General features: G+C 57.1%; 6 protein-coding genes across 6 annotated transcripts; 4 read left to right on the top strand and 2 right to left on the bottom strand.

Annotated features, from left to right (window-relative positions):
* Positions 1-16: 16 nt before the first annotated feature.
* Positions 17-2,547, bottom strand: C7974DRAFT_4387 (uncharacterized protein). Its single transcript, XM_046145265.1, has 3 exons — positions 2,378-2,547; positions 1,992-2,328; positions 17-1,943 (listed from the first exon to the last, which is right to left on the bottom strand). The coding sequence occupies exons 1-3, from the start codon at positions 2,459-2,461 to the stop codon at positions 139-141; spliced, it is 2,226 nt and encodes a 741-aa protein (XP_046002489.1). The 5' UTR covers positions 2,462-2,547; the 3' UTR covers positions 17-138.
* Positions 2,548-4,612: 2,065 nt separating this feature from the next.
* C7974DRAFT_4318 (uncharacterized protein) lies at positions 4,613-6,761 on the top strand. Its single transcript, XM_046144807.1, has 2 exons — positions 4,613-5,328; positions 5,378-6,761. The coding sequence occupies exons 1-2, from the start codon at positions 4,721-4,723 to the stop codon at positions 6,423-6,425; spliced, it is 1,656 nt and encodes a 551-aa protein (XP_046002488.1). The 5' UTR covers positions 4,613-4,720; the 3' UTR covers positions 6,426-6,761.
* Positions 6,762-7,972: 1,211 nt separating this feature from the next.
* On the top strand, positions 7,973-8,518 carry C7974DRAFT_407453 (uncharacterized protein; the record flags this gene model as incomplete). The annotated part of the gene is made up of 3 exons (XM_046143243.1): positions 7,973-8,035; positions 8,082-8,135; positions 8,219-8,518. 3 exons carry the CDS (start codon positions 7,973-7,975, stop codon positions 8,516-8,518), a joined length of 417 nt encoding a protein of 138 aa, XP_046002487.1.
* Positions 8,519-8,759: 241 nt separating this feature from the next.
* Positions 8,760-10,080, top strand: C7974DRAFT_419317 (uncharacterized protein; the record flags this gene model as incomplete). Its single annotated transcript, XM_046144207.1, has 3 exons — positions 8,760-9,202; positions 9,265-9,318; positions 9,556-10,080. The coding sequence occupies exons 1-3, from the start codon at positions 9,143-9,145 to the stop codon at positions 10,078-10,080; spliced, it is 639 nt and encodes a 212-aa protein (XP_046002486.1). The 5' UTR covers positions 8,760-9,142.
* A 264-nt stretch (positions 10,081-10,344) lies between these two features.
* Positions 10,345-18,364, bottom strand: C7974DRAFT_459557 (uncharacterized protein). The gene is made up of 5 exons (XM_046146111.1): positions 18,036-18,364; positions 15,889-17,992; positions 14,197-15,840; positions 11,335-14,136; positions 10,345-11,233 (listed from the first exon to the last, which is right to left on the bottom strand). The coding sequence occupies exons 1-5, from the start codon at positions 18,144-18,146 to the stop codon at positions 10,833-10,835; spliced, it is 7,062 nt and encodes a 2,353-aa protein (XP_046002485.1). The 5' UTR covers positions 18,147-18,364; the 3' UTR covers positions 10,345-10,832.
* An 85-nt stretch (positions 18,365-18,449) lies between these two features.
* On the top strand, positions 18,450-21,558 carry C7974DRAFT_382108 (uncharacterized protein). The gene is made up of 3 exons (XM_046140648.1): positions 18,450-19,011; positions 19,059-19,825; positions 19,869-21,558. Exons 1-3 carry the CDS (start codon positions 18,861-18,863, stop codon positions 21,375-21,377), a joined length of 2,427 nt encoding a protein of 808 aa, XP_046002484.1. The 5' UTR covers positions 18,450-18,860; the 3' UTR covers positions 21,378-21,558.
* Positions 21,559-21,787: the final 229 nt, after the last annotated feature.

The following is a 21,787-nucleotide window of genomic DNA, read 5'->3' as shown; positions in this document are numbered from 1 at the left end:
ATTAAAATCATGTACACTTGCTAGATATACTACACGCCAAGGCACAATACCCCGGCGTAAACAAAGCAGACCCGTTGTTTTGCGGTCCCCAAACTCCGCTGCGTCCGAACGGAAGGAAGAAACGAAGCTGCCAAACGATCAAGCAAGCATGCGCGTGTGAATGTCAAAAACGTCGTTCCTCCAGCCGCCCTCATCCCACTCCTCAATTCTCTCGGTCGCCTGGCGACCTTCCTCCTCCCACAGCTTGACCACACTGCCAGGAGCGTATTTGCCAGCAAACACGCCCTTGCCTGGAGCCGCAACACCAACGCGGGTGTACAGATCCGGGTCGTCCTCAGGGGTAAGGCGCGTGAGAACCGCCTTGAAGAACGTCCGCAAGTCGTTAGGATCCGAGATGCGAGTGGCCCTCAGCCTCTCCCTTGCGAACAGCAGCTCGCGGTTGGCAGCGTGAATAGCATCAGCGATACCCTTTGCTAGCTGCATCTCCATGACCTTGCGGATAACGGGGCGGAGGAAGGGCCTCAAGATCCAGCCGAAGAAGCTAAATTTCGACTTGCGCAGCGTGTAGCTGAGCTTGTGGATGTTGACGCGGACAGCGCGTAGAGTCAGCATCTGCTCTTGCTTGTCCTTGCCGACCTCTACGTCAAGGTGGATGTCGAGACCGCGCTCGTCCATCTGGAAGGAAGCGATGCCCTCGTCCGCGAGGCGGAGCAGACCAGAGTGGGCACGCAGGAGGAAGCCGATCTCATCAGCACGGAACGAAAGACCATCAATCTTGATGGTGAACTTCGACGTTGCTTTGGAAGCAACACGGAAGCGAGCCTTGCGCAGCTCGAAATCGTTGTATGTTTCGACCTTGAAGCGGAATGGCAGGAAGGATGAATGGTTGATTGTCTTGCCGGGCTCGATGATCAGGTTCTCCAAGAGAAGGTCGACCTCAGGAGTAGAGACCTCAAGACGTGGGATGGGCACGTACTGGATCGCCGAGATGATCAAAGGAACGAAAACGTTGATGGCGTCCTGTACCAAATCGGTATTTGCATAGCTGTGCTGGGGCGACAGAATGCTCCAGATCCTGAAGGTCGATTGGATGAGATTCGCAACATCCTCGTCGCGCGTGACTGCTGCAAAGGTTCTCTGGGTCTGCTCGAAGAAGGCGTCGACATCCTTGCGTAGTGAAGAGTCATTGCCAACACCACTTGACTTCTTACGAAGCTCCTGAAACTTCTCGTCCACGTGGTCGAAGAAATCCGGGTCAGTCAACAGCTTCTGCAGGGAGTTGCCAATGTCCATAAGTAGGTCCTCAAACGCGGGGTCTCTCTTTGAGTGCTCCAACAGCTTGTGGAAGCGGGTCTCGAGCTCCTCCCATTCCTTGCGATCGCCAAATGAACTCATGAGCAGCCAGAAGTTCTTAACGGCTTTGTCCGCCTCGCGATTTGTGTCGACATCATTCTGGACAGTTCCTACAGCTTCTTCAGCCATGCGAGAGTAAGTCCTGGCATATCTCTGGAGAAGCAATGACAGTGTTGAGACCGAGTCAGAATAATCGCGCTTCTGTCGCAGGTTTGTGACGGTCTTCTTCAGCCTGTACAATAGCGAGTCGCCCTCGGCACCCTGAAGCTTGTCGGCAATGCTGCTGCCAGCTGCTTGGGCCACTTCAACTGTGCCTGATCCAACAGCTTTTGCAACCTCTTGAACCTCGCCGTTGAGCTCCTCAGATGATACAGCCTCGCCATTGCTAGCGTCTGCGCCTGGCTCCTTGAGTGCCTTTTGTTCTTCCTGGGAAGGCTCGACCTTCTTGCCAACTTCCTTCGCGACGTCCGAGATTGTGAAAGCAGTGTCTTTGAATACCTCTCTTCCGACTGTGTTGAGATCCGATAGGAAAATACGGAAGTCGGAGTTGGTGAGCAACAGTGACCCGACAGTCTGTAGGCTTTGATAGGCTGTACAGGCGTTAATAGCGATTATCTCGTTCAGAACATGTCACTTACCAGCGAAGGTGTCGGCCTTGGCCTTGGAGCGAGTGGCACTGCGTGCGATGTCTGCGACGTCCACCTCGACGCGAGCCTTGGAGAGGTACCAGAGGAAGTCCTGGATCTGGTCTGCGCTGTTCTTGTTTTGCAGCAGGTCAATGAACTGGTGGAGCCATTGCTTGGCGAACTTGACAAGCCGGCGCCCAGAGTCGCTGAGTTCTGGATTGTCCGGGTTGAGGATGTCGGCGGCGAGGAGAGTTCGAACGTTGATGATCAGTTGCTCGTTAGATGGCATGAATCCCTTTCCAAGGGCACGGATCATCTGGTACGAGTGTAGCTTCTGGTGGAGCTCTCTCTGTTCACATATAAGCAGCTGCTCACGGCATGGCATGCAGCACGCGCACCTGAAGGACCGTATCATCGCGGTACTGGGGCAGCAACGGCTGCTGGTCATCGCTGCGTTTGCGGAGGCCGAAGCAAGACGACATTGTGGGGAATTGATGGGTCGGTGTGTGAGTGCTGCGCAACAGACTCGACTCATCCAAGGCAGCTGTCCATGATCATCATGTCGTAGCTACCCGCAAGCTTAGCGCGATCAGAGCTACCCCGGACGTCATTGTGTGGCTGCTGCACAAACTGTGGCTGGTGTGCCAAGGCCTTACTATGGGAATTCTGGAACTTTGGAGGTCAGGGTCAGCGCAGTCCCCGCTGCTCCATGCCCAGACGGCTGCCCCAGGCCAAGCAAGTCAACAAAACGTCGTGACAGTTGACAGCAGTTCGCACCAGCCGCAACTCCCGATCGACAAGGGATTGCGATCTTGAGTTTCATCAAGGTAGCCCTGGGCCTGAACGTCGATATGTGTGATCCCAGCATTTATTGCTCAGCAACAGCAGCCTCGCGGACGACTGCATTCCGTGGGCTGCAACGACCTTCCTCCGACATCCTAGTCTCGTCTACCTCCGACTTGGATTCTTGCTAGTAACTGCCTGTCAACTGCCGCGATCGGATCCGAGATCAATAATCCAAGATCATTAATCCAATCGCTGGTCCACTTCAGTCTCCTGTCCTCAAGAAGGGGTTTGATGCTTTGAAATACGTCTATACTGTTATACTGCACAATGTGTTCATTCCATTACGAGGCAGTGAATACTTTGCAGCCAGATGCGGAGTGGTACAATTGCTCGCGTGCTCTGTCGTTCAGTTGCCGTTCGGCGACGGGCGCGCATTGCGAGTGCTGGTCTCCGACTTATTTTCTCGCCGCTGGGTGGATACCTTGCGGCAAAACTCCGCTTTGGACTATCCCCACCCCACACACCCAGAGAAGCTTAGGAGGATCAGCGACAGTCGGAGCGGGAGCCCTACCGCTCTCCAGGATTTTCTTAGCCTCTTCTGCATCCGATGCGCCAGAAGAGACATCGCTCGCAGACAGTCATGCTTTTTCGCGGGATGACGATGTGAGCATGAGAAAGGGCGGGTCAAAATGTCTCGGAGTTTTCGGACGGGAATGCGGCGTATTCGACCCCTTTTACGTGTGTTACAAATGCGTCCCCAGGCCTGTCGCACAGCACAGGGTTGTAAGGCTCTTCTTTCGGATCATCGGTCCTCTAGCGGATGCCGCAAGGATTGGTCCACCTTCCAGAATCTTCACGCAATAACGCGTGTGCGTCTCGTGCTTGCAGGGCATATCGTGAACAGCAGAGCATTCGCGTTTCAGATGGACATGGACGGATGGTGTTCCTCCCAACCGTGATGGGCAGACTTGCTCCTGTTCAAACCGTGACTTGCTCCTGCCTAGCCTGGCTCATGAACACTCCGAGACAGAGGGCATCCGAGACCGTCATCATTAATGTCCGCATCGTACGTTAACGCCGCTGCAACGCTTGGACAGCCCAAAAAATGCCTCTTGATGCCTGATGGGATCCTACGGAAGCCTGTGAATGGGCCGTCTGCAGTTGGCCTACCCGCGGCCAGGGGTCGCGGACTCGTCTCGATGTCCAGCACCAGCGTGACAGCTGAATGTGTCATTCGTAGGGGCGAGAAGCCATGGAATTGTGGACTCCCACACCGCGGAACGCTTCTCTTGACTGCACTCAGCCTCGGACTCCCGAGTCTTCCCGATATATCGTGGCCCTAGTGAGCCCGTAGAACCTATGACTCGCTAACAGCGGGCGCCTGCACCCTGGTCGCTGGCCCAAGCTCACAAAAAGTTCCAGGCGGAATGATGAAGGTGCCCGGCTCTCCTCTATGACAGGAATTGAGCGCATCCGATAGGCCATTGCCAGCTTTCTCAAACACCGTTCGCCAGCGGACCGTCTTCCACTTTCTCTTAACATAAGCCGCGGCGGTAGGATCCTGTCAGCTTCGGACGTCAATGCATAGCGTGCGCATCACCTCGCTCTTAAAAGGCGCCCTTCCCTTGCGAGGCGCCCAAACCTCACTCCGCCCTCCCAAATTCTCACAATATCGCCGTATGGCCTCAGTATCTTCACAAATGGCTTCATCAGACTCAACCCCACAAAGGCCTGCCATGGCTTCCAGGCAACTGACCACAACGTACGCTACCACTGCAGTCCGCACGCCGCAGCAACTAATCGATATTGTAGGAGCGGTGACTTCTGCTCAGCAAACTCACCAGATGTTCGCAAGCACCTTGGAACGTACGGCCTGCACCCTCCTGCCGTTGAGAGCTTCGACACACAAGCCCAGCGATGTACGTGATGCATCGTGACTAGTCATCTGCCGGCATATGCTGACAACAGCACCAGGCCTCAGGCTTCTTGCCATGAAGACGACTCCCATTGAGAAGTTCCAGTACCTCACCCACCTCAAGGCCACAAACGTGCACCTGTTCTACAGACTGCTTTCGCAAAACATCAAGGTATGCGGTGCTCGCCGATATCGGAGGAGCATTCAGCTGACAGAAACCCAGGAATTGACTCCCCTCATTTACACCCCGACCGTTGGCGAGGCCTGCGTGAGATGGCACGAGATCTACACACAGCCCGAGGGCATGTACCTCTCCTTCAGCGATCGCGGCCACCTCCGCGAGATCCTCGACAACTGGCCTCACGAGGTTGAGATCACTGTCCTCACCGACGGCTCTCGCATTCTGGGTCTTGGAGATCTCGGTGTGAACGGTATGGGTATCCCCGTTGGCAAGCTGTCTCTGTACACCGCCTGCGCTGGTATCCGTCCCGAAGCCACCCTTCCTCTCACAATTGACTTGGGCACAAACAACAAGGCTCTCCGCGAGGACCCTCTGTACATGGGCTCAAGGGTGCCCAAGGTTACTGCCGAGGAGGAGAAGGAATTCCTCGACGAGCTCATGGCTGCTCTGACCGACAGGTGGCCCAAGTAAGTACATCGTTACATTCGCCGAATGCAGTAACTAATCGCGTGACAGCATCGTTATCCAATTTGAGGACTTCAAGAACCCCTTCCCCGCCCTCGAGCGCTACCAGAACACATACAGCATGTTCAACGATGACGTCCAGGGAACTGGTGCCGTCATTGTCGGTGGTTTCATCAACGCCGTCAAGGCGTCTGGTGTTCCCGTCAAGGACCACAAGGCTATCTTCCTCGGTGCTGGCAGCGCTGGTACCGGTGTCGCCAAGCAGATCGTCGAGTTCTTCAAGAAGGAAGGTCTGACAGAAGAGGAGGCCCGCCGCAAGTTCTGGTTCGTTGACTCCAACGGTCTTGTCACCCAAGACCGTGGTGACAAGCTCGCCGACCACAAGGTCTACTTTGCCCGTGACGACAACAACGGCCGTCAGTACCAGTCCCTCGCCCGCTTGATCGACTACGTCCAGCCCACCATCCTGATGGGTCTGTCCACCATTGGCGGTGCTTTCAACAAGGACATCCTCCAGAAGATGGCCAAGCTTAACGACCACCCGGTCATCTTCCCCTTGTCCAACCCCTCCAGCAAGTCTGAGTGCACATTCGAGGAGGCCGTCATCCACACTGAGGGACGTTGCCTGTTCGCCTCCGGCTCGCCGTTCCCCTCCCTGGAGCACGACGGCAAGCTCCTCACTCCCGGCCAGGGCAACAACATGTACGTCTTCCCTGGTATTGGCCTCGGTGCCATTCTCTCCAAGGCCACATCTGTCACACAGGACATGATCTACGCCTCCGCCGAGTCGCTCTCCACATCTCTGAACGAGCAGGAGGTCGCCGATGGATGGCTGTACCCCGACATCCGCCGCATCCGCGAGGTTTCTGTTGTTGTCACTCGTGGTGTCATTCGTGCTGCTCAGCAGAACGGTGTCGACCGCGCTGTCGAGCTCCGCAATCTCTCTGACGAGGAGCTCGATGCCTACATCGTCGACAGCATGTACAACCCCTTCAAGGACGGCGAGCAGCTGGGCGAGGAGGTCGCAAACCTCGTCTCCCAGGCACAGTCAAACGGTGTCAGTGGCATTACCAATGGTGTTGCCCACTCGCATTTGTAAAAGTCTGATATTCTTGAACCTCATTATCGGCGCTTGGATTGTTTCTGGGGCATGTGGCACATGCCCTCAAGTTCGGCCACCACACTTTTCGGCCGTAAAATGGACTTAGCTATGGACTTTTAGGACGGATGATTCGATACCCTGTTACACATCCTCCTTCTCACACGTCTTAAGTAGATGCTTTTTGAGCGAATGCGTTGGCATTGGGTTGGAAATAATACGATGGATACTTCAATGTCTTGCTCTCGACTGTGACTGTCGTCTATTATCATCACTCATAGTATTAAAATCACGAACAAGAATGAAACAACACCAGCCTTGACTCCCCAAACACCGTCAGCCTTGCCCCCATCCGTGATCTCTACCCCATTGCCCGGCTTCGGCCCCACACCAACCCCCAACACCTCGCAACCCCTCCATCCCTCCACACAGTCACAGATATCAACACTCCCTAGCCCACCCAACACAGCCAACCTTGCGACAGCGGGTCCTACTCCCGCCGCACTCCCGCGGCACGCCCTGCCGCGGCAACGTCGCAGGCACGCGTCCGACGGTTGCGTTAAGCTTCCCTTGCAGCAGGCCGCAGCGGCCTGGGACTGAATCGGGACTGGACTGGACTGGGGCTGACGCTGCAGCTGGCTCCGCTACCCCGGACCCACCCGAGACCTTCACATGCATGCATGCAGCGTAGGTCGGTGCGCCGGGCGTCGGACCGGATCGTCAGGGCATGGACATGGGCGGGCTTTCACATGTGCGCGGGCGCTAGGAGGCGTTTGGGGGGCGGGGCGGAGGTGCAGAGGTTTGCGGTTTGGTGAAGCTTTGGGCCGAGGTTGGGGGTGTGGCTGGTGGGGACTGGGGTTGTCCGAGGTTAGGCGTGGGAGTGGAGGAGCCGGGGTTGAGCTTGGTTTGGTTTTGCGGGTTTGCTACTTCTGCCGGTTCTGCGTTGGACTTGGTCGGTTTGGTGGCTGGTGCTGGCTTTGTGGCTGCGTGCTTGCGGGCGTCTGTGAAACACTTCCTTGTGGTAAGAGATTCTTTGGATGGAGTTGCGAATGCAACGATGGTCATGTAAAGGTTGGATGTGCAGCTATTGAGATTGAGCGATACAGGCCTTTCATTCCTCACTCGTCTAACAGCGTGTAATTAACACCCATCTATCGAACAGTGCTGAGTACCACTTCCCGACATGGAGGTATCTCGCAGACTTTCGTGTCTCTTGGTGATCAATACCTGTAGAGTCTAATTAGATGCTGATTGACACCATAGCTGCTAGAGCGTTGTGCTCATCTCCAGTATTAGGCTACGCCTTCACCTGCACTTCATCGTGAAATTGCATGTCAAGACGCGGTGTTGGACATTCTCACCTTCATCCTTTGGATCTCAGGTAGCAACAACCTTCCTTTCCTTCATCTCAATTCTCACTTCATTTTCTTGGATCTCTGGCTTCAATCATCTTCTCGTTCAACTTCCACAACATCCTTTCAATTCCTTACACCACATCCTTCCAAGTTCGCTTCTCTGACTCGTCAAACTCCTTCAACAAGTACAAAATGTCAGGCATCGACAACATCGACACGCGCGGCACTGCCACGGCCTGGACCGACCGCGAGCTAGTACGCCATCCAACATGCTCACACGATTACCGCTAACATCCAGCAGCTCGCCTACATCGTCAGCGCAATCGAGCATTCCAACGCGGCCATCAGCTTCTCCGTAAGCACCCCCATGACCGCACCAACCCACCCCAGCGCAACAACCCCCAAGTAAACATCTACAAACACACTAACCGCCACCAGACCGCCCCCGCCCCTGTCGGCCGCAAGAAATCCGCCTGCGTGGTCAAAATCAACAAGCTGAAGAAGGAGCTCAAGGCCGACATGGACCTGCTTGCTGCGGGCCAGCCGATGAGCTGCGTCACGGTGGGTTCTCACCAGGGCAAGCCGGTGCGCAAGCGCAAGGCAGAAGACGGCGAGGGCGAGACGCCGAAGAAGCGCGGACGGGGCAAGAAGGCTGTGGAGTCTGACCGGGAGGTTAAGCAGGAGGCTACGCCTGAGAGCGAGGGTCTTGGGGAGGACGGTGCGGAGGCGGAGCTCTGATGGTTTGCGCGGTTGGCGGGACGGTCGTGGGTGATGCTGGGTTGCATGTGGGATCTGGTTTGCACTTGCAACACACCGTGGCGCTGAGCTGCACATGATTGACTTCTTGACGGCGGTCTGGGACGGTTTTGTATGGGCTAGGTGGTCTTGGACGCTTTTCTTGAGTCTGATGGCTTGACCGAAATGCTTGACCAACATGCATGAATTTCAGTAACATCAGCAAACTAAAATCATGTCCTCTAACCGCCGCAATGATGAGACCTGAGAACATAGCGGCCGTGAACCCAGCGATCTGATACTTCTCACTCACCGCACCGTTTCTCCACTCACCGTCACCGTCACCGACTCCCAACTCACCTCATCCGCAGCACCGCCCGCAACTCACCCCGAACCCGCAGCTCACCACATTCCCACCTTCACCTCACCACCGCCGTCACCGCACCCATATAAACCCCCATCCCCACCGTCCACCACAACCCAACCTTCCCACTCCATCTACCAACCTTTTCAGGCCCTATCCAGCCACCTTTGAACCATCTCCCAACCAACCAACCAACCAACCAACCAACCAACCAACCAACCAACCAACCAACCAACCAACCAACCAACCAAACCAAACCAAACATGTCCGACACCGAAGCCACCAAGGGCAAAGCCGCCGCCGGCTGGAGTGACCGCGAGCGCGTAAGGCCCCGCTCCCAGTCCACAGTTGTTATGTGTTCCGTTGACTAATATGGCATGTGTAGCTGGCGTATCTGGTGTGTTTGATCGAGCACTCGGAGACGAAGTTCAACTTCAAGGTATGCACTGCTCTTCCATCTCTCGGGAATTCTCTCTCGACTGGCATCTCTTCCCTCGACATCTCTTTTCCCCAGCAGCAGTGCACCCACTCGCCCACGCACCCCAACACCCACCGTCTCTGTCGCTATCGCTGTCGCTATCCCTGTCCCTCTCGACCTCGCCGTCCACGCACAACAGCCCACCGTCTCCGCAGTCCCCCCACCGTTGCTGTATCTACTGACCACTGACGCACACAGACCGCCCCCCTCCCGCACGGCCGCACAACAATCGCCTGCGAGCGCATGGTCGGGCGACTCAAGAACACGCTCAAGAGCGAGCTGGCGGCGCTAAGGGCGGGTGTTGCGCTGCCTTCGACCACTTCTACTACCGGGACTCCGGCGAAGACGCCTACCAGGACGCCTGCCAAGTCCAAGACGAAGAGTGCTGTCGACACCGACACCGACGCTGACGCTGATGCTGATGCTGATGGCGCTGCGGGTACGCCAAAGACTAAGACTAAGAAGACACCCACGCCCCGCAAGCGCAAGACCAAGACCCTAGACGACGGCGGCGAGCAGGGCGAGGGCGAGGGTGAGGGAAGTCCCAGGAAGCGCGGCAGGCCGAAGAAGGCTGTTGTTAAGCAGGAGGGTGCGGATGTCGTCGAGGAGAAGGAGAAGGATGGGGAGGGCGAGGAGGTTGAGAAGGAGGGAGACAAGGAGGGAGAGAAAGAGGGCGAGGAGGAGATCGAAGAGACGATCAAAGATGAGGATATTGAGATCTGAGGCGCTTGGATCTCGGGTCCATCGTCCCTCATCCCTCATCCCCCCCCCCCCCCCCCCCCCCCCCGGGACTCTTGGAAACCGCACTGGACATGACATGACCGGACTTACACTACACTACACTGCAATGCGCTGCGCTACGATAGTTTCCCTGCTACGCTGGAGGAAAGAAGGAACGCGGGGGTTTTGTCTAGCATGGCGTATTACCGTATGGCGTACTACGGTATGGCGTAGCACGGCATGGTACCATTATGGTAGTGGAGTTGGTACATGAACAACTTTGACGGGGGTTTGGCAGCTTTTAACTTAACAGCTTCTAAGGAACTTTGACAGCTTCTGAGAAATTTTGGCAGCTTTTGAGAAACTTTTGAGAAATCGATGAATGATTGAATGAATGAATGAATGAATCCATACATACACACACAATGATTGAACCCATACATCCATCCATACATACACCCCCCGCCCCTATTGTCACCATTCGTGTACCCCGTCGTAGGATACTTCGTGTAATCATCCCACCCACGCCCCTGAACGCCAATCCATGTATGCAAACCCATGTATGCAAACCGTGATATGCGAAACCCGACGACACAACACACAGACAGGGCCGCGGTTACAGCAGCGCCGTGCCGTGCAGGCTGATGATGCACCGACCAACCGCCCGACCGACTGTGTTGGAAAACGTAAAACTTCAAAACGCAGAACGAGGTGCTGGCATGGACACCGCTACGCACGCCGCTACGCACGCCGCTTTACCCCCCCGCCTCCTCAGGCGCGCCATCATGCCACCTCACCGTCGTACTAACCCTCACACTCCTGGGCCTCTCCATCTTCTCCCCCGCCTCGCGCTTCCCATCCATCTCGCGCATCGCCACACCCAGCCCCTGATCCGCGCCCGCCTCACTCAACGCCTCCTTAACCAACTTCTTCGCCTCAGTCTGCAAATTCGGTATCTCCGCGGGCTTCTCGTCCTTGTTGAGGTAGCTCTCGAGCAGCGACTTGAGGGTCTGGGCGCGCACGGGCTTGGCGAGGTAGTTGTTCATGCCCGAGTCGAGGCATTTTTCGCGGTCGCCTTGGATGGCGGAGGCGGTCATGGCGATGATGAGGACGTTGCGGATTTCGGGGTTGGGGTGCTTGCGGATGAGTTTTGTGGCTGGGAGGGGTTAGTGGGGTTTAAGATGGGATGGGATGGTGGTGTGTTAGGATGGGAGGGGATAGTGAGATGGCAGGATGGAATGGGATGTAGAGACTCACCTTCGTAGCCGTCGCAGTGCGGCATCTGCACGTCCATGAGCACGAGGTGGAAGGGCCGGCCGTTGTCCGAGGCGCGCTCGAGCGCGTCGATAGTCTTGAACCCGTCGAGGTACGCGTCGCACTTGAAGCCCAGTTTCTGCACAAACGAGATGGCGATGCGCTGGTTGATGAGGTTGTCTTCGGCGATGCAGATGCGCAGATCTGCACGGGGAACGCTAGAAAGGTCGATGCAGTTGCCGGCCGACTGCTCGTGGCCGTTGTTTTCCTGGCTGGAGAACTTGGCCATGGGGTCGACGTCGCGCGTGTAGTTCTTCGCCAGGGAGCCCTCCATGCTCACCTTTGTGAAGCGCAGGGAGAACGAGACGGTCGTGCCGACGCCGGGCGCCGAGTCGAGGCGGACCGAGCCGTTCATGACGTTCTCGATCAGTGCTTTGACGATACTTAGACCGAGCCCTGTGCCGCCGTAGCTGCGTGCTGACGAGGACTCGACCTGCGAGAAGGGCAGGAAGAGCTTCTTCTTCTGCTCCTCAGGAATACCGATACCGGTGTCGATGACACTGCAAGTAACGTCGACCCAGTCCGGCCCCTCCCGGTCGACCACGGCGCGTACTGTGACCGACCCGCGTGGCGTGAACTTGTAGCTGTTGGACAGCAGGTTCATCAGAATCTGATGGAGACGCACGGGGTCGCCCATGACCAGCATCTCGGGGTTCAGCTCGAGCTGCTCGATGGTCTTGAGGCCGCGCTCGGCGTTCGTGTATGCGAGCGCACGAACGACCTCGGTGATGGTCTCGTTGAGGGACAGCGGCATCTCTTGGACATTCATCTTGCCAGCTTCGAGCTTGGAGTAGTCGAGCAGATCATTGATGATCGACAGGAGGGTATCACCGCACACGCGAATAGAGTCGGCGTACCCCTGCTGCTCTGGGTTCAGCAAGCTGGCCTTGAGAAGTTCAGACATGCCGATCACGCCGTTCAGAGGTGTTCGCAGTTCGTGCGAGACATTGGCGAGGAAGAGACTCTTTGCTTTGGCAGCCTCCTCCTTGAGCTTCATGTTCCTCACTGCGATGGCTTCGGCCTCCTTGGCCTTGATCTCCGCCGCTCTTGCCTGTGCTAGCGCACGCTTCTGCATCTCCAGCATTGCTTCGTTGCTCGCGCTGACTCGTTCAACCTTCTTGAAGAGCAGAGCATTCGCCAGAGAGATGGAGATCTGGTTCACGAGAAGGTGGAGTACTTGTGTGTTCCGTTCTGTGAAGGAGTTTGGCGGGCCCTCGACGTAAATACTACCAAGGAGGTGGTCTGAGTGGATGATCGGTATGCAAATCACAGCCTTGCCTTCCGGGTTTCGCTTCAGGTACGAGTCCGAGACATTCGAAAAGCGGTCGTCTTCCAGCAAGTTCTGGACAAACACGTTCTCTCGGAAGCGCAGGGTGTAGAGTGTCACTTGCCGGGCGACCATGTCGTCTACCGAGTCCAGCGGCTGACCTGCTGGAAACGACGTGACGCCAGAAACCTGGCCGGGGTCGTTGTTAGACTCACTGGATGCTACGCAGGCGATGCTCCACTCAATCTGGGAGTCTTCTATGACAATGCCACATAGAGTACCTCCAGTCGACTCCAGGATGATAGAGGCCATCTTGGCCATCAGCTTATCGACCTGCAGCTCGCTTGACAGTACCTGAGACGATTCCAGGATGGAGGAGAGGTCGAGCATGTCTAATCCCACTGCGGAGAAGCCGTTGCGGAGGTCACTGGATGATTCGTGGCGTCGCCCCGTCTCAGGGACAATCCAGTTCTGGGTCCGGTCGACTGCCGTCTCGGTTCCAAGCAGCTGTTCATGGTCCTCATTCTGCTCGAGTCGCAATGTTGTGTTCCCTGTGTCAATGATGGTGGTCTGCACCGCGACATCCACCGTGCTGAGTGACACTGCGCCTCGAAGGAGGAACTCATACTTGTTAATGACGTGGTTCGCTTTGCCATAGGCGGAGATCCTGCGATACACAGAAATGCAGTCTTTGAGAGCGTGGCGAGCTGGTCTGTTGGCTCTTTTCCGGACCAGCCATTCGGCGTAGAACTCTAGAGCATGGGCCTCGTCCAGAGTGAAACCGTGAATCTCACTGTGATCCATTGCTGCTTCGTAGTTCCCCAACGCTGTTGGAGGGTCGTCGTTGACCTCTGCAAGCACAGCGGCAAGCAGATGAATCCAGGACCGGTAGTTGACGTCGGTGATGGTACAAAGAGACTCGAGTTGTTTGGTGGTAGTAAGAATGTGGCTCAGCATCTGTTGCCTCTTTGGATGCTCCTTGTCGTCGCGCAGCAGGGCCAGGTATGCGAGTGAAAGATGGTACATGACAGAGTAATTGAGCCGCTGACACCAAAGACTGCCCAGCATCGGCAGCAAAAGCTCACCCAGCGCGGCAGCCTCTTGGTAGTAGCCGTACAGCACCAACACCGGCAGCTTGGCGGCAAGGTAGTAGGTCTTCGGTCGTTTTGGATTGCTTGCCGTTTGCTCGAGCCACTGAACATACTCGGCGGAATCGTGCTCCTCGTCCGTGAAGACTGTCGATGCGTCATCTGTCCTGGTCTTGCCTTGAAGAGCTCTGGCGTACTGGCGAGCTCCCATCAGTAGCACGCCTCCCCGCATGTCTTGTTCCCAGTTCTTCAAGTCCAAGGGAATCTCTTCGACGTAAGCCTCTATCTCAGCACAGTCGTAACAGGCAATCACCCTGAAGTGAGCCTGAGTACCGAGGTTCAGTAGAGTGAGCAAACGATCACCGGCAGTCAATGCCGACTCCAAGGCAGCTTTGATCATGTTAGCTTCTGAAATGTATGCACTTGCAGCAATTGCAATCGCCGACTTACCTTGAAGATGAGGAATCAGATCCGCTGCCGGCGCCTCTAGATGCCCTAAGAACAGCGGATGTAAGGTCTGGCCACGGCCGAGGGTGTAGCTGTCGTCCGGGAACATCTCGAAGAGCCTCTTAGCTATCGCTCCCATATCTGCTGCAAAATTTAACATGGCGAATCGGCCACCAGCGATACTTCCAAGATGGACGTAAGCAAGTGCAGCCTGGGATATGGTTCCTCGTTCGAGGTGGATATTCACTAGCTTCAGCGTGGCCTGGTAGAAGAGCAGGCTGTTCGACCAGAACGCGGCGCTGAGAAGCTCGATAAATACGGGTCCCATTGTAAAAAGTATGCGGTCGTCTTCGGATGGTTGATGTGCCAGCAAGTCCTCTGTGTTGACAGCCTGCAGTTTAGTATACACAACCTGGAACTCTGCATCGCACTCCTCCCAGGTGGTGGGAGGCACTGGGGATCCTAGCAGAGACAGACAGTCTTTCAAAGCCTGGAAGGCGCCAGAGCTGTCACCGCGCACGGCATGGACACGTGATTGTAGAATAAAAGAGCTTGCCATGTCGCAGGGATCGCGGGCATGTTGGAATGTGGTCCGGATGAGACTGAGGGCCTCGTCGAGCATGTTCTGATGCCAATAGCACTCTGCTGACCGCACAAAGAGCTGCAGTGTTTCTTGGTATGAAACGTCGTGCTTCGATTCGTCCCACGGATCGTCTTGCAAGAGCATCAGACAGTGCGCGAAGTAATAGATGGCGGTGGATCGAGCGCCAGATTCGGCGGCCGTTTCTCCAGCCTGATACAGGACGTCCCGGAAAGGCGCACGTTTTGTTTCCCTGTCCTTGATCAAGTCAACAGCGAGACAGATGTGGCGACTTCGCATGTATAAAGCTTTGGAATCGCCCATGGCATCGTCATGCCACTCGTTGGTCGAGCTGACGATACGGGCAATCTCGTAATGCATCATGGGGGTGTCCCAGTCCCTCTCGAGCAAGGCGGCAGCCGCGAATAGGTATCTGTCGTGGCTGAAGCGAAATCGAGACTCGCTTTCAGCAGGCATAAGAATGTAGGCGGCGAGAGCTCCATTCAATGCCGTTACAATGCACTCCTTCTCCCCAAATAATGGTAATCTCTCAGCGTCTGCGGGTGCATTCTTTGGATTCAACAGCTTAGAGACCAGATCGTAGGAGAAAGCGCCGCCGAGTAACGAAGCCCACGCCAACAATTTGCGAGTGTCTGCCGGCAACTCAAGCAACCTCTTTGTGATGAAATCGTTGGTAACTGAAGAGCCGTATTCGGTACTTTCAAAAACTTCAAAGACCTTGTCGAGGTCGAAGAGCCAGTTATTCTCCCGCCAGGAGTAGTAGACGCACTCCTTTCGATAGCAAGTGTCCAGTATTTCCCGGATGTAGAACAAATTGCCCCGACTCTTCTCTTGAATCACTGCAACCAGAGGGAGGATGTACTGATGATCGCGATGAAGCGTTTCGGCGACATAATCGGCAGTCTGGGCTTCCGTGAAGGGATGAAGCTGTACTTTCGTGGCGGACTGTAGTGAGGGTCGGAGTTCTCGGGGAATGCCTTCTTCGTCAGTGTAGGTCAGAATCAGTACAAGCGGGATTTTGGCTTGAACAATATGATGTATGAGTTCTGGTCTTGGTCAGTATGACACGTTGAGTAAGGAAGTTCGATGCGTACCTGCGCTCTCGGAATCTGCGTTCTGTACGTCTTCCAACGTCCATATACACAGCTTCTGCATTGCAAACAACCGCAGGACGTCGATGAAAACGCTCATGAATTTGGTTGACTTGGATGCACCCCCACTTCGCAGCCATGCTTCAGCTGTGTGTCCAGAACTTCCGCAATGTATTGCTGGTGAAGACGCTCGCCTCGAAGGATCTAAATCGCGGGGCATGGGGGCCTTTGGTGTCCCGCTCATATTGAGGAGCCAGTCTGGCAGATTTAGGTAGCTGCGCAGTGCTGCCCATACGCCTGTGTTCTTGAGGAAGCTCCGTAGACTGTTGTGGAAGTCGGACGAGACGTCGGCTTCACTGAATACTTGCCGAAACATCGACGACATGACTTTTAGAATGGGGTCAAAAGGAGCCTTTTTTGTCTTGTCAAACTTGGCCGAAGCAAAGTAGCCGTGACTTCTTGCGGTGCTCTGTACGCTTTGAACCAGACGCGACTTGCCAAGACCAGTGGCGCCGCCAACAGCAATTACCTCACAGCGTCCTTTTCGTCTAGTGACGCGGTTAGACATGCTGCGTGTGATTGTGCTGTCATTTGAAGGTACGGACCTCGAGAGGGAAGAAGATCCTTCAAGACTGTTATTGGAATGGCCTCGACTTGATGGCACCAGGGACGGTCGGAAGTGCGGGCTCTCTCCCGCCATGGAATCCCTAGTCTGAACGCTGTCTTGCGACCGTTGACCGCGTGCTTGGTCAAGAAACACAGGGGCGGCGGAGGAGATGCTGTTCAAGCGGGTTTCTGAGCCGCGAGAGCTCGACGTGTCAGACACAATATCGTCGAACTGGAAGTTGACTTGGCCATCGGAGAATGATGAATTGGAGCTCAAGCTGCTCAGGACTTTGACGCCGGTTCGGCGACGTTTGTGCACACGCTGGATCACATCGACGATGATTTGACGTTCCTTTTCGCGGCCGATCTGCTGCAGTGGAAGATTGAAGAAGCAGCTGATGTCCTTTGTCCCGATTTTGAATGCCTTCAGTCCTTCGCCATCGCCCTCGGATAGGAGCTCGCGAATTCGGATCAGATCGAATTTGAGACCTGAGGTCGAGTGGTAGCGCTCCTCGATGTTTCGTTGCGTCATTCGCTGGATGACCATGGAGAGGGCGTCGGGGATGTCTATGCGCCCAGATGTGACAGGTGGTATTCTCTTGCTCAACACGCTCTGCATCACGTCCAGCGCGGTGGTGCCTTCGAAAGGCGTGTTCCCGCACAGCATTGTGTAAAACAATATCCCCAGGCTGTAGATGTCGGTTCGACTGTCGGGCTCGGCAGGCATGCGACCTGTTTGCTCGGGGGCGATGAAGGCGAGCTTCAACTCGATCCCGGTTTCGCGACTCAGAGTGTTCCATCCAGCAGAAGTGAGCCCGTTTTCGAATGATCTGGCGCCACTGCCAAAGTTTATCATCTTCACATGACCGTTCTCGGCGAAATGGAAAGCGTCGGCGCGCAATTCGCCGTGGACCATCTCGTGGCCGTGGTGTAGGATCTCCAGACACTCTGTTGCGCCGACTGCAAAGTCCAGGAAGGTGAGCAGAGGCACGCCTGTGCTGGGCCGCGCTTCATTGGACCGCCATGCGTTGTCTCGATGTGTGAAGTTGTACCAGTTTGGGCCGAAGGTGACCAGATCCTTCAGATAGTTTGGGCCGGGGGCCTCGAAGATGCTGGCGACCATGGGATCCTCGCCGGGCCGCGAAGGCAGTCGGATGAACTCGAGGGGCCGGACGAAGTGGCGACAGGCGGGATCGGACTTGCTGATGATGAGCTTGGACAGGTGGAACTCGCGCTCGAGGCGCAATGTGTGCATGGACACGCGGCACACGACAGGGCGGCCATCGCGATGCAGGGCGGTGACGGTGGCGTAGGTGTGGGCGGTGGTGGCACTGGCATCGCTGCCAGAGGACTTGTGGCGGAGGGCGATGGACGGGCGGTGGGCGTCGGGCGAGTGCGAGGCGGTGGGCGAGGCGACGGCACTGCGGCCGCGCGAGGGCGGGCGGTCGTGGGCAGAGGCAGATGCCTTCTGGTGGCCGAAGAAGTGCCAGTTGTCGTAGGACTGCGTGGTCAGCCGGGGTGGCTCGCGGGCGCGCGCGGCTTACCGAGTGGAAGGGCTTGATGTCCGAGTCCCAGACGTAGTTGGGCAGCTCCTGCAGGCGCGCGAGGATGCCGGCGAAGCGCGTCTCCCGCGGGGTCTGGGCCGTGGACGGCATGGTGGGCGCTGGTAGGCAGTGGACGCTGGTCAGGCAGTGGGCGCGCGCGGCATCGCTTCGCGGGATCGCGCCGTGGTCGTCGCCGTGGCCGGATGCAGATCAGGGTCGCAGGTCACGGTGTAGCGGGCGGGGCGGCGGGCATGGTGCTGGGCGCGTCGCGGGGGCAGAGCCGGTGCTCAGGAGGAGCAGCGTGGCATGGGAGTAGCAGCTCAGCACTGCGGGACCGACGTGCTGACTGATGGAGCTTTCGGCCCTGGGCTGCTAAGCTTTGCTGGGCTGCGCTTCAGGCCGTCATACGTCGCACACGCCCCACCAGCGTCGAGCGCGGTCTGGGTGGGCGATCGGCGCAACGTCGCACCTCACCCAGGCCGTGGACACGCCCGCCAAAGACCCCGTCCGACCCTGACCGACCCAGACAGACCCGCCGGTAATTCCAGACAGGCCCGCCGTCAACAGACCCGCCGCGCAGAGACACGCAGAGCCCCGTCCGCAACAGTCCACGCCAGTCCGCACACCCTCCGCAACAGGCAATCGCCCGCCCGCCCTATACCTCGCTGCGCCCGCCATACCTGCGCCCGCCCTACACCTCCACCCACGCCGCCCCGACTCCCCCCCCGACTTCCTCCCCGCTGCTCGACACCTCCGCCCGGCAAGCCACATGCCTCCCCGCCGCCGGTAGCCTCTGCACAGCTCGCACTGCACGCCCATGCTGCAATGGACATCACCGACCGCGACCATGGCTTCCAGGACGACCCGCCCGCCCCGCCGCGCCAGCTGCCCTCGGACCTGCCCACCTCGCTCAACGACCGCCGCCCGGTCAGCGCCTACATGCCCGAAGAGACGGAGATCTACGATGCTTGGCAGGGTGAGTAGCCCACGCCCGTCTGCAGCCCGCGCTGACTTGGTCCACAGGCCAGTCGTTCCTGACCACGCCCATGCCCGCCCGCCCGCTCAGCTTCAACCTGTCGCTCGACGACCCCAGCTTCGGCGACGAGGACATGCAGCAGCTCGAGGACAGCGACAGCCGCCTGGTGCAGATGCTCGCCCACCAGGCCCGTCTGAAGAACGACAATGCCGGGGATGAAGCCAAGGTCGTTGTGGATGACAAGCTGTCGCACGAGGAGAAGAGGGAGGCACTCCAGGGGTTGTTTACACTGGCCACGTCCAACGGCGAGCTCGAGCGCGTCAAGCGCCTGCTGGAGGGCAAGGCCCGGGAGTACATCAACATCGACGGCGTCGACGCAGAAGGGACCCCGCCGCTGGTCTATGCCAGCTGCTTTGGCCACGAAGACGTTGCGCGCATTCTGATCGACGAGGGCGCAAAGGTCGACATTCAAGACAAGAACCGCTGGACGCCGCTCATGTGGGCCATGACCAACCGCCACAAGGAGATTGTGAAGCTGCTGCTGGACCACGGAGCCTCGACCGACGTCAAGTCGTCTGGCGGCAGAACCGCCTTTGACTTTGTCGAGCCCAACAGTGAAATCTCCGACTACCTGCACGAGAGCGGCTACGCCATTGGCAACGCAGGCGTGGACGACTTTTACAATTCAGGCTTGGAGAACGACCGATTCGAGCAGGAAATGCAGGAGAACGACATGAAGCGCCGCATGATGATGGAGAGCGCGTTCAACCTGGAAGTCGATATTGGCAACCTCGGGCTCGACGAGCAACCGGAGGTAGGCTGTGCGTTCTTGTACTCGACCCCACTGACATCAGCAGTCTCCCGAAGAGCCCGACGAAGGCCAGGAGTTCATCTGGGACCGGTGTCTCAACGACCAGATGTTCGTCTTCCAAGAAAGCGAGCTCGAGCGCATCCTGGACATAATCATCACAACCATGACACCGCAGCGATCGCCGTCGCAGAAGCCGGTTCCTGCGAACGTGCTCTTCCTGGCCGCCCGCTACGCCCACTACCACGCCAGCCCAGATCTACTCGAAACTCTGCTTGTATCGGCCATGGGCAAGATCAACGAGGTTGTAGAGAAATACCAATGGGATATGACAGTGTTGGCATTTTGGATGTCCAACGCCACACTACTGCTACACTACATGAAGAAAGACGCCGGGCTGGCCATGGCCGCGACAGAATTCCAGCTGCAGATGGCAGAGCTCATCAACGAGATCTTTATCTTGATCATCCGGGATGCGGAGCGGAGAATGGACAAGAACCTGGACTCGTCCATGCTCGAGCACGAACCCATGCCGGGGTTTGAGGATGTGCAGTTCCAACACGAGTGGAAGATCTTCCGCTCCAAACCAAAAGCGAAACCACTCGAACCTCTTGAGAAGCGGTTCCGGCCTCCATCACCGAAGGCTAGAGCGAAACCCTCGCCTCGCAACATCGCCTCCCTGCTTTCCTCCACCCTCTTCGTCCTGGATCTCTACGATGTCCACTCAGTCATCACTGCTCAAGTGCTGTCGCAGCTGATCTACTGGCTCACCGCAGAGATGTTCAACCGCATCATGTCCAACCGGAAATACCTGGCGCGAACAAAAGCCATGCAGATTCGCATGAACGTGTCGACGCTGGAAGACTGGGCGCGCTCCAACAACCGGCAGCCCGAACACTACGAGAACGGCTCCATGACCTCAACCGGCGACAACACCGTCGACTCTACCAGAAAACACATCGAGCCGCTGATCCAGCTGCTGCAGTGGCTGCAGTGCTTCACGTCGATTGGCGAAGATCTGGAGTCGCTCATCGGCACATTGCAGCAGCTGACAAAACTATCACCCTCACAACTCCTGCACACCGCGAAATACTACCGCCCGGAAGTCGGCGAAAAGGGCCTGCCCAAAAGCGCCTCGAAATACATCGTGCACCTGCAACAAGCCGCCGCCGAGCGCAAAACACGCGCGCGCTCCCCCAACCCTCCGCAAAAACCCTTCGAAGAGCCCACCACCCCCATCGCCCAGACCTCAGGCATGCAGCTCGCGCCCACGCCCTCGCCGGCGCCCTCGCGCGTCTCGGGCGAGCTGGTGCGCGAAGAAGACGACGCGCCCAGCGAACTCCTCCTCGACCCTTCCTACATGCTGCCCTTCACGCTGCCCACCTCGACCGACATGCTGATCAGCTACGGTGCGGGCTTTGGCGGCGTGAATCGCGAGCGCGAGCGCAAGTATATTCCCACCGTGCCGCCGGAGATTATGGCGAAGTTGGAGTTTAGCGGGGGGAGTAAGAATGGGGGGTATTATGAGGAGCAGTGGAATGATGGCGGGTTTGGGTGATCTTGATATGCCGGGTACAAACTCGAGTATGCTGGGACAACCTCGAGTATTGCCCGTGCGTGAGTGCGGTGGAGTGGAAGCGCAGAGGGCGAAAAGTCGCATTGGATAGGTTACTGCATCAGCGTTTGGATCCGAGGCGTATAGCATATAGCATGTATAGACACACCCGCGCACAGCACCAGCTTCTGCACCCCTTGCAACCCCCCCCCCCCCCCCCCCCCCTTGCCTAACTCAATCCAAACCCACCGCACTCCCATCTCGCAGAAGCAGCACTGTCGCTACACACTACAGCCCGCGACTACCCGCGACTTCCCGCCCGCCCGTCCCCAAGAAGCAGATCGCAACCCAAGTGTACAGTCTAACCACGCTATCAGGTGCTGAATCGTGTCACATATCGCACCCCCGGACGC

This window comes from Boeremia exigua (genome assembly GCF_020726555.1).
Source record: "Boeremia exigua strain MPI-SDFR-AT-0100 chromosome Unknown C7974scaffold_1, whole genome shotgun sequence".
Classification (NCBI taxonomy): Eukaryota; Fungi; Ascomycota; class Dothideomycetes; order Pleosporales; family Didymellaceae; genus Boeremia; species Boeremia exigua.
This window is presented reverse-complemented; position numbering and strand designations above follow the sequence as displayed.

What these genes read in the sequence shown, in the direction of transcription:
- C7974DRAFT_4318 (XM_046144807.1), top strand. Translation starts at nt 4,721, where the DNA reads ATGCTGACAACAGCACCAGGCCTCAGGCTTCTTGCCATGAAGACGACT. An exon ending in CTGACCGACAGGTGGCCCAA is followed by an intron (nt 5,329 to 5,377) that starts GTAAGTACATCG and finishes ATCGCGTGACAG; the next exon opens with CATCGTTATCCAATTTGAGG.
- C7974DRAFT_4387 (XM_046145265.1), bottom strand. Translation starts at nt 2,461, where the DNA reads ATGTCGTCTTGCTTCGGCCTCCGCAAACGCAGCGATGACCAGCAGCCG. An exon ending in GCGATGATACGGTCCTTCAG is followed by an intron (nt 2,329 to 2,377) that starts GTGCGCGTGCTG and finishes ATATGTGAACAG; the next exon opens with AGAGAGCTCCACCAGAAGCT. An exon ending in CAAGGCCGACACCTTCGCTG is followed by an intron (nt 1,944 to 1,991) that starts GTAAGTGACATG and finishes ACGCCTGTACAG; the next exon opens with CCTATCAAAGCCTACAGACT.
- C7974DRAFT_459557 (XM_046146111.1), bottom strand. Translation starts at nt 18,146, where the DNA reads ATGCCGTCCACGGCCCAGACCCCGCGGGAGACGCGCTTCGCCGGCATC. An exon ending in ACATCAAGCCCTTCCACTCG is followed by an intron (nt 17,993 to 18,035) that starts GTAAGCCGCGCG and finishes CTGACCACGCAG; the next exon opens with TCCTACGACAACTGGCACTT. An exon ending in CGCAGATTCCGAGAGCGCAG is followed by an intron (nt 15,841 to 15,888) that starts GTACGCATCGAA and finishes GACCAAGACCAG; the next exon opens with AACTCATACATCATATTGTT.
- C7974DRAFT_382108 (XM_046140648.1), top strand. Translation starts at nt 18,861, where the DNA reads ATGGACATCACCGACCGCGACCATGGCTTCCAGGACGACCCGCCCGCC. An exon ending in GATCTACGATGCTTGGCAGG is followed by an intron (nt 19,012 to 19,058) that starts GTGAGTAGCCCA and finishes CTTGGTCCACAG; the next exon opens with GCCAGTCGTTCCTGACCACG. An exon ending in GGCTCGACGAGCAACCGGAG is followed by an intron (nt 19,826 to 19,868) that starts GTAGGCTGTGCG and finishes TGACATCAGCAG; the next exon opens with TCTCCCGAAGAGCCCGACGA.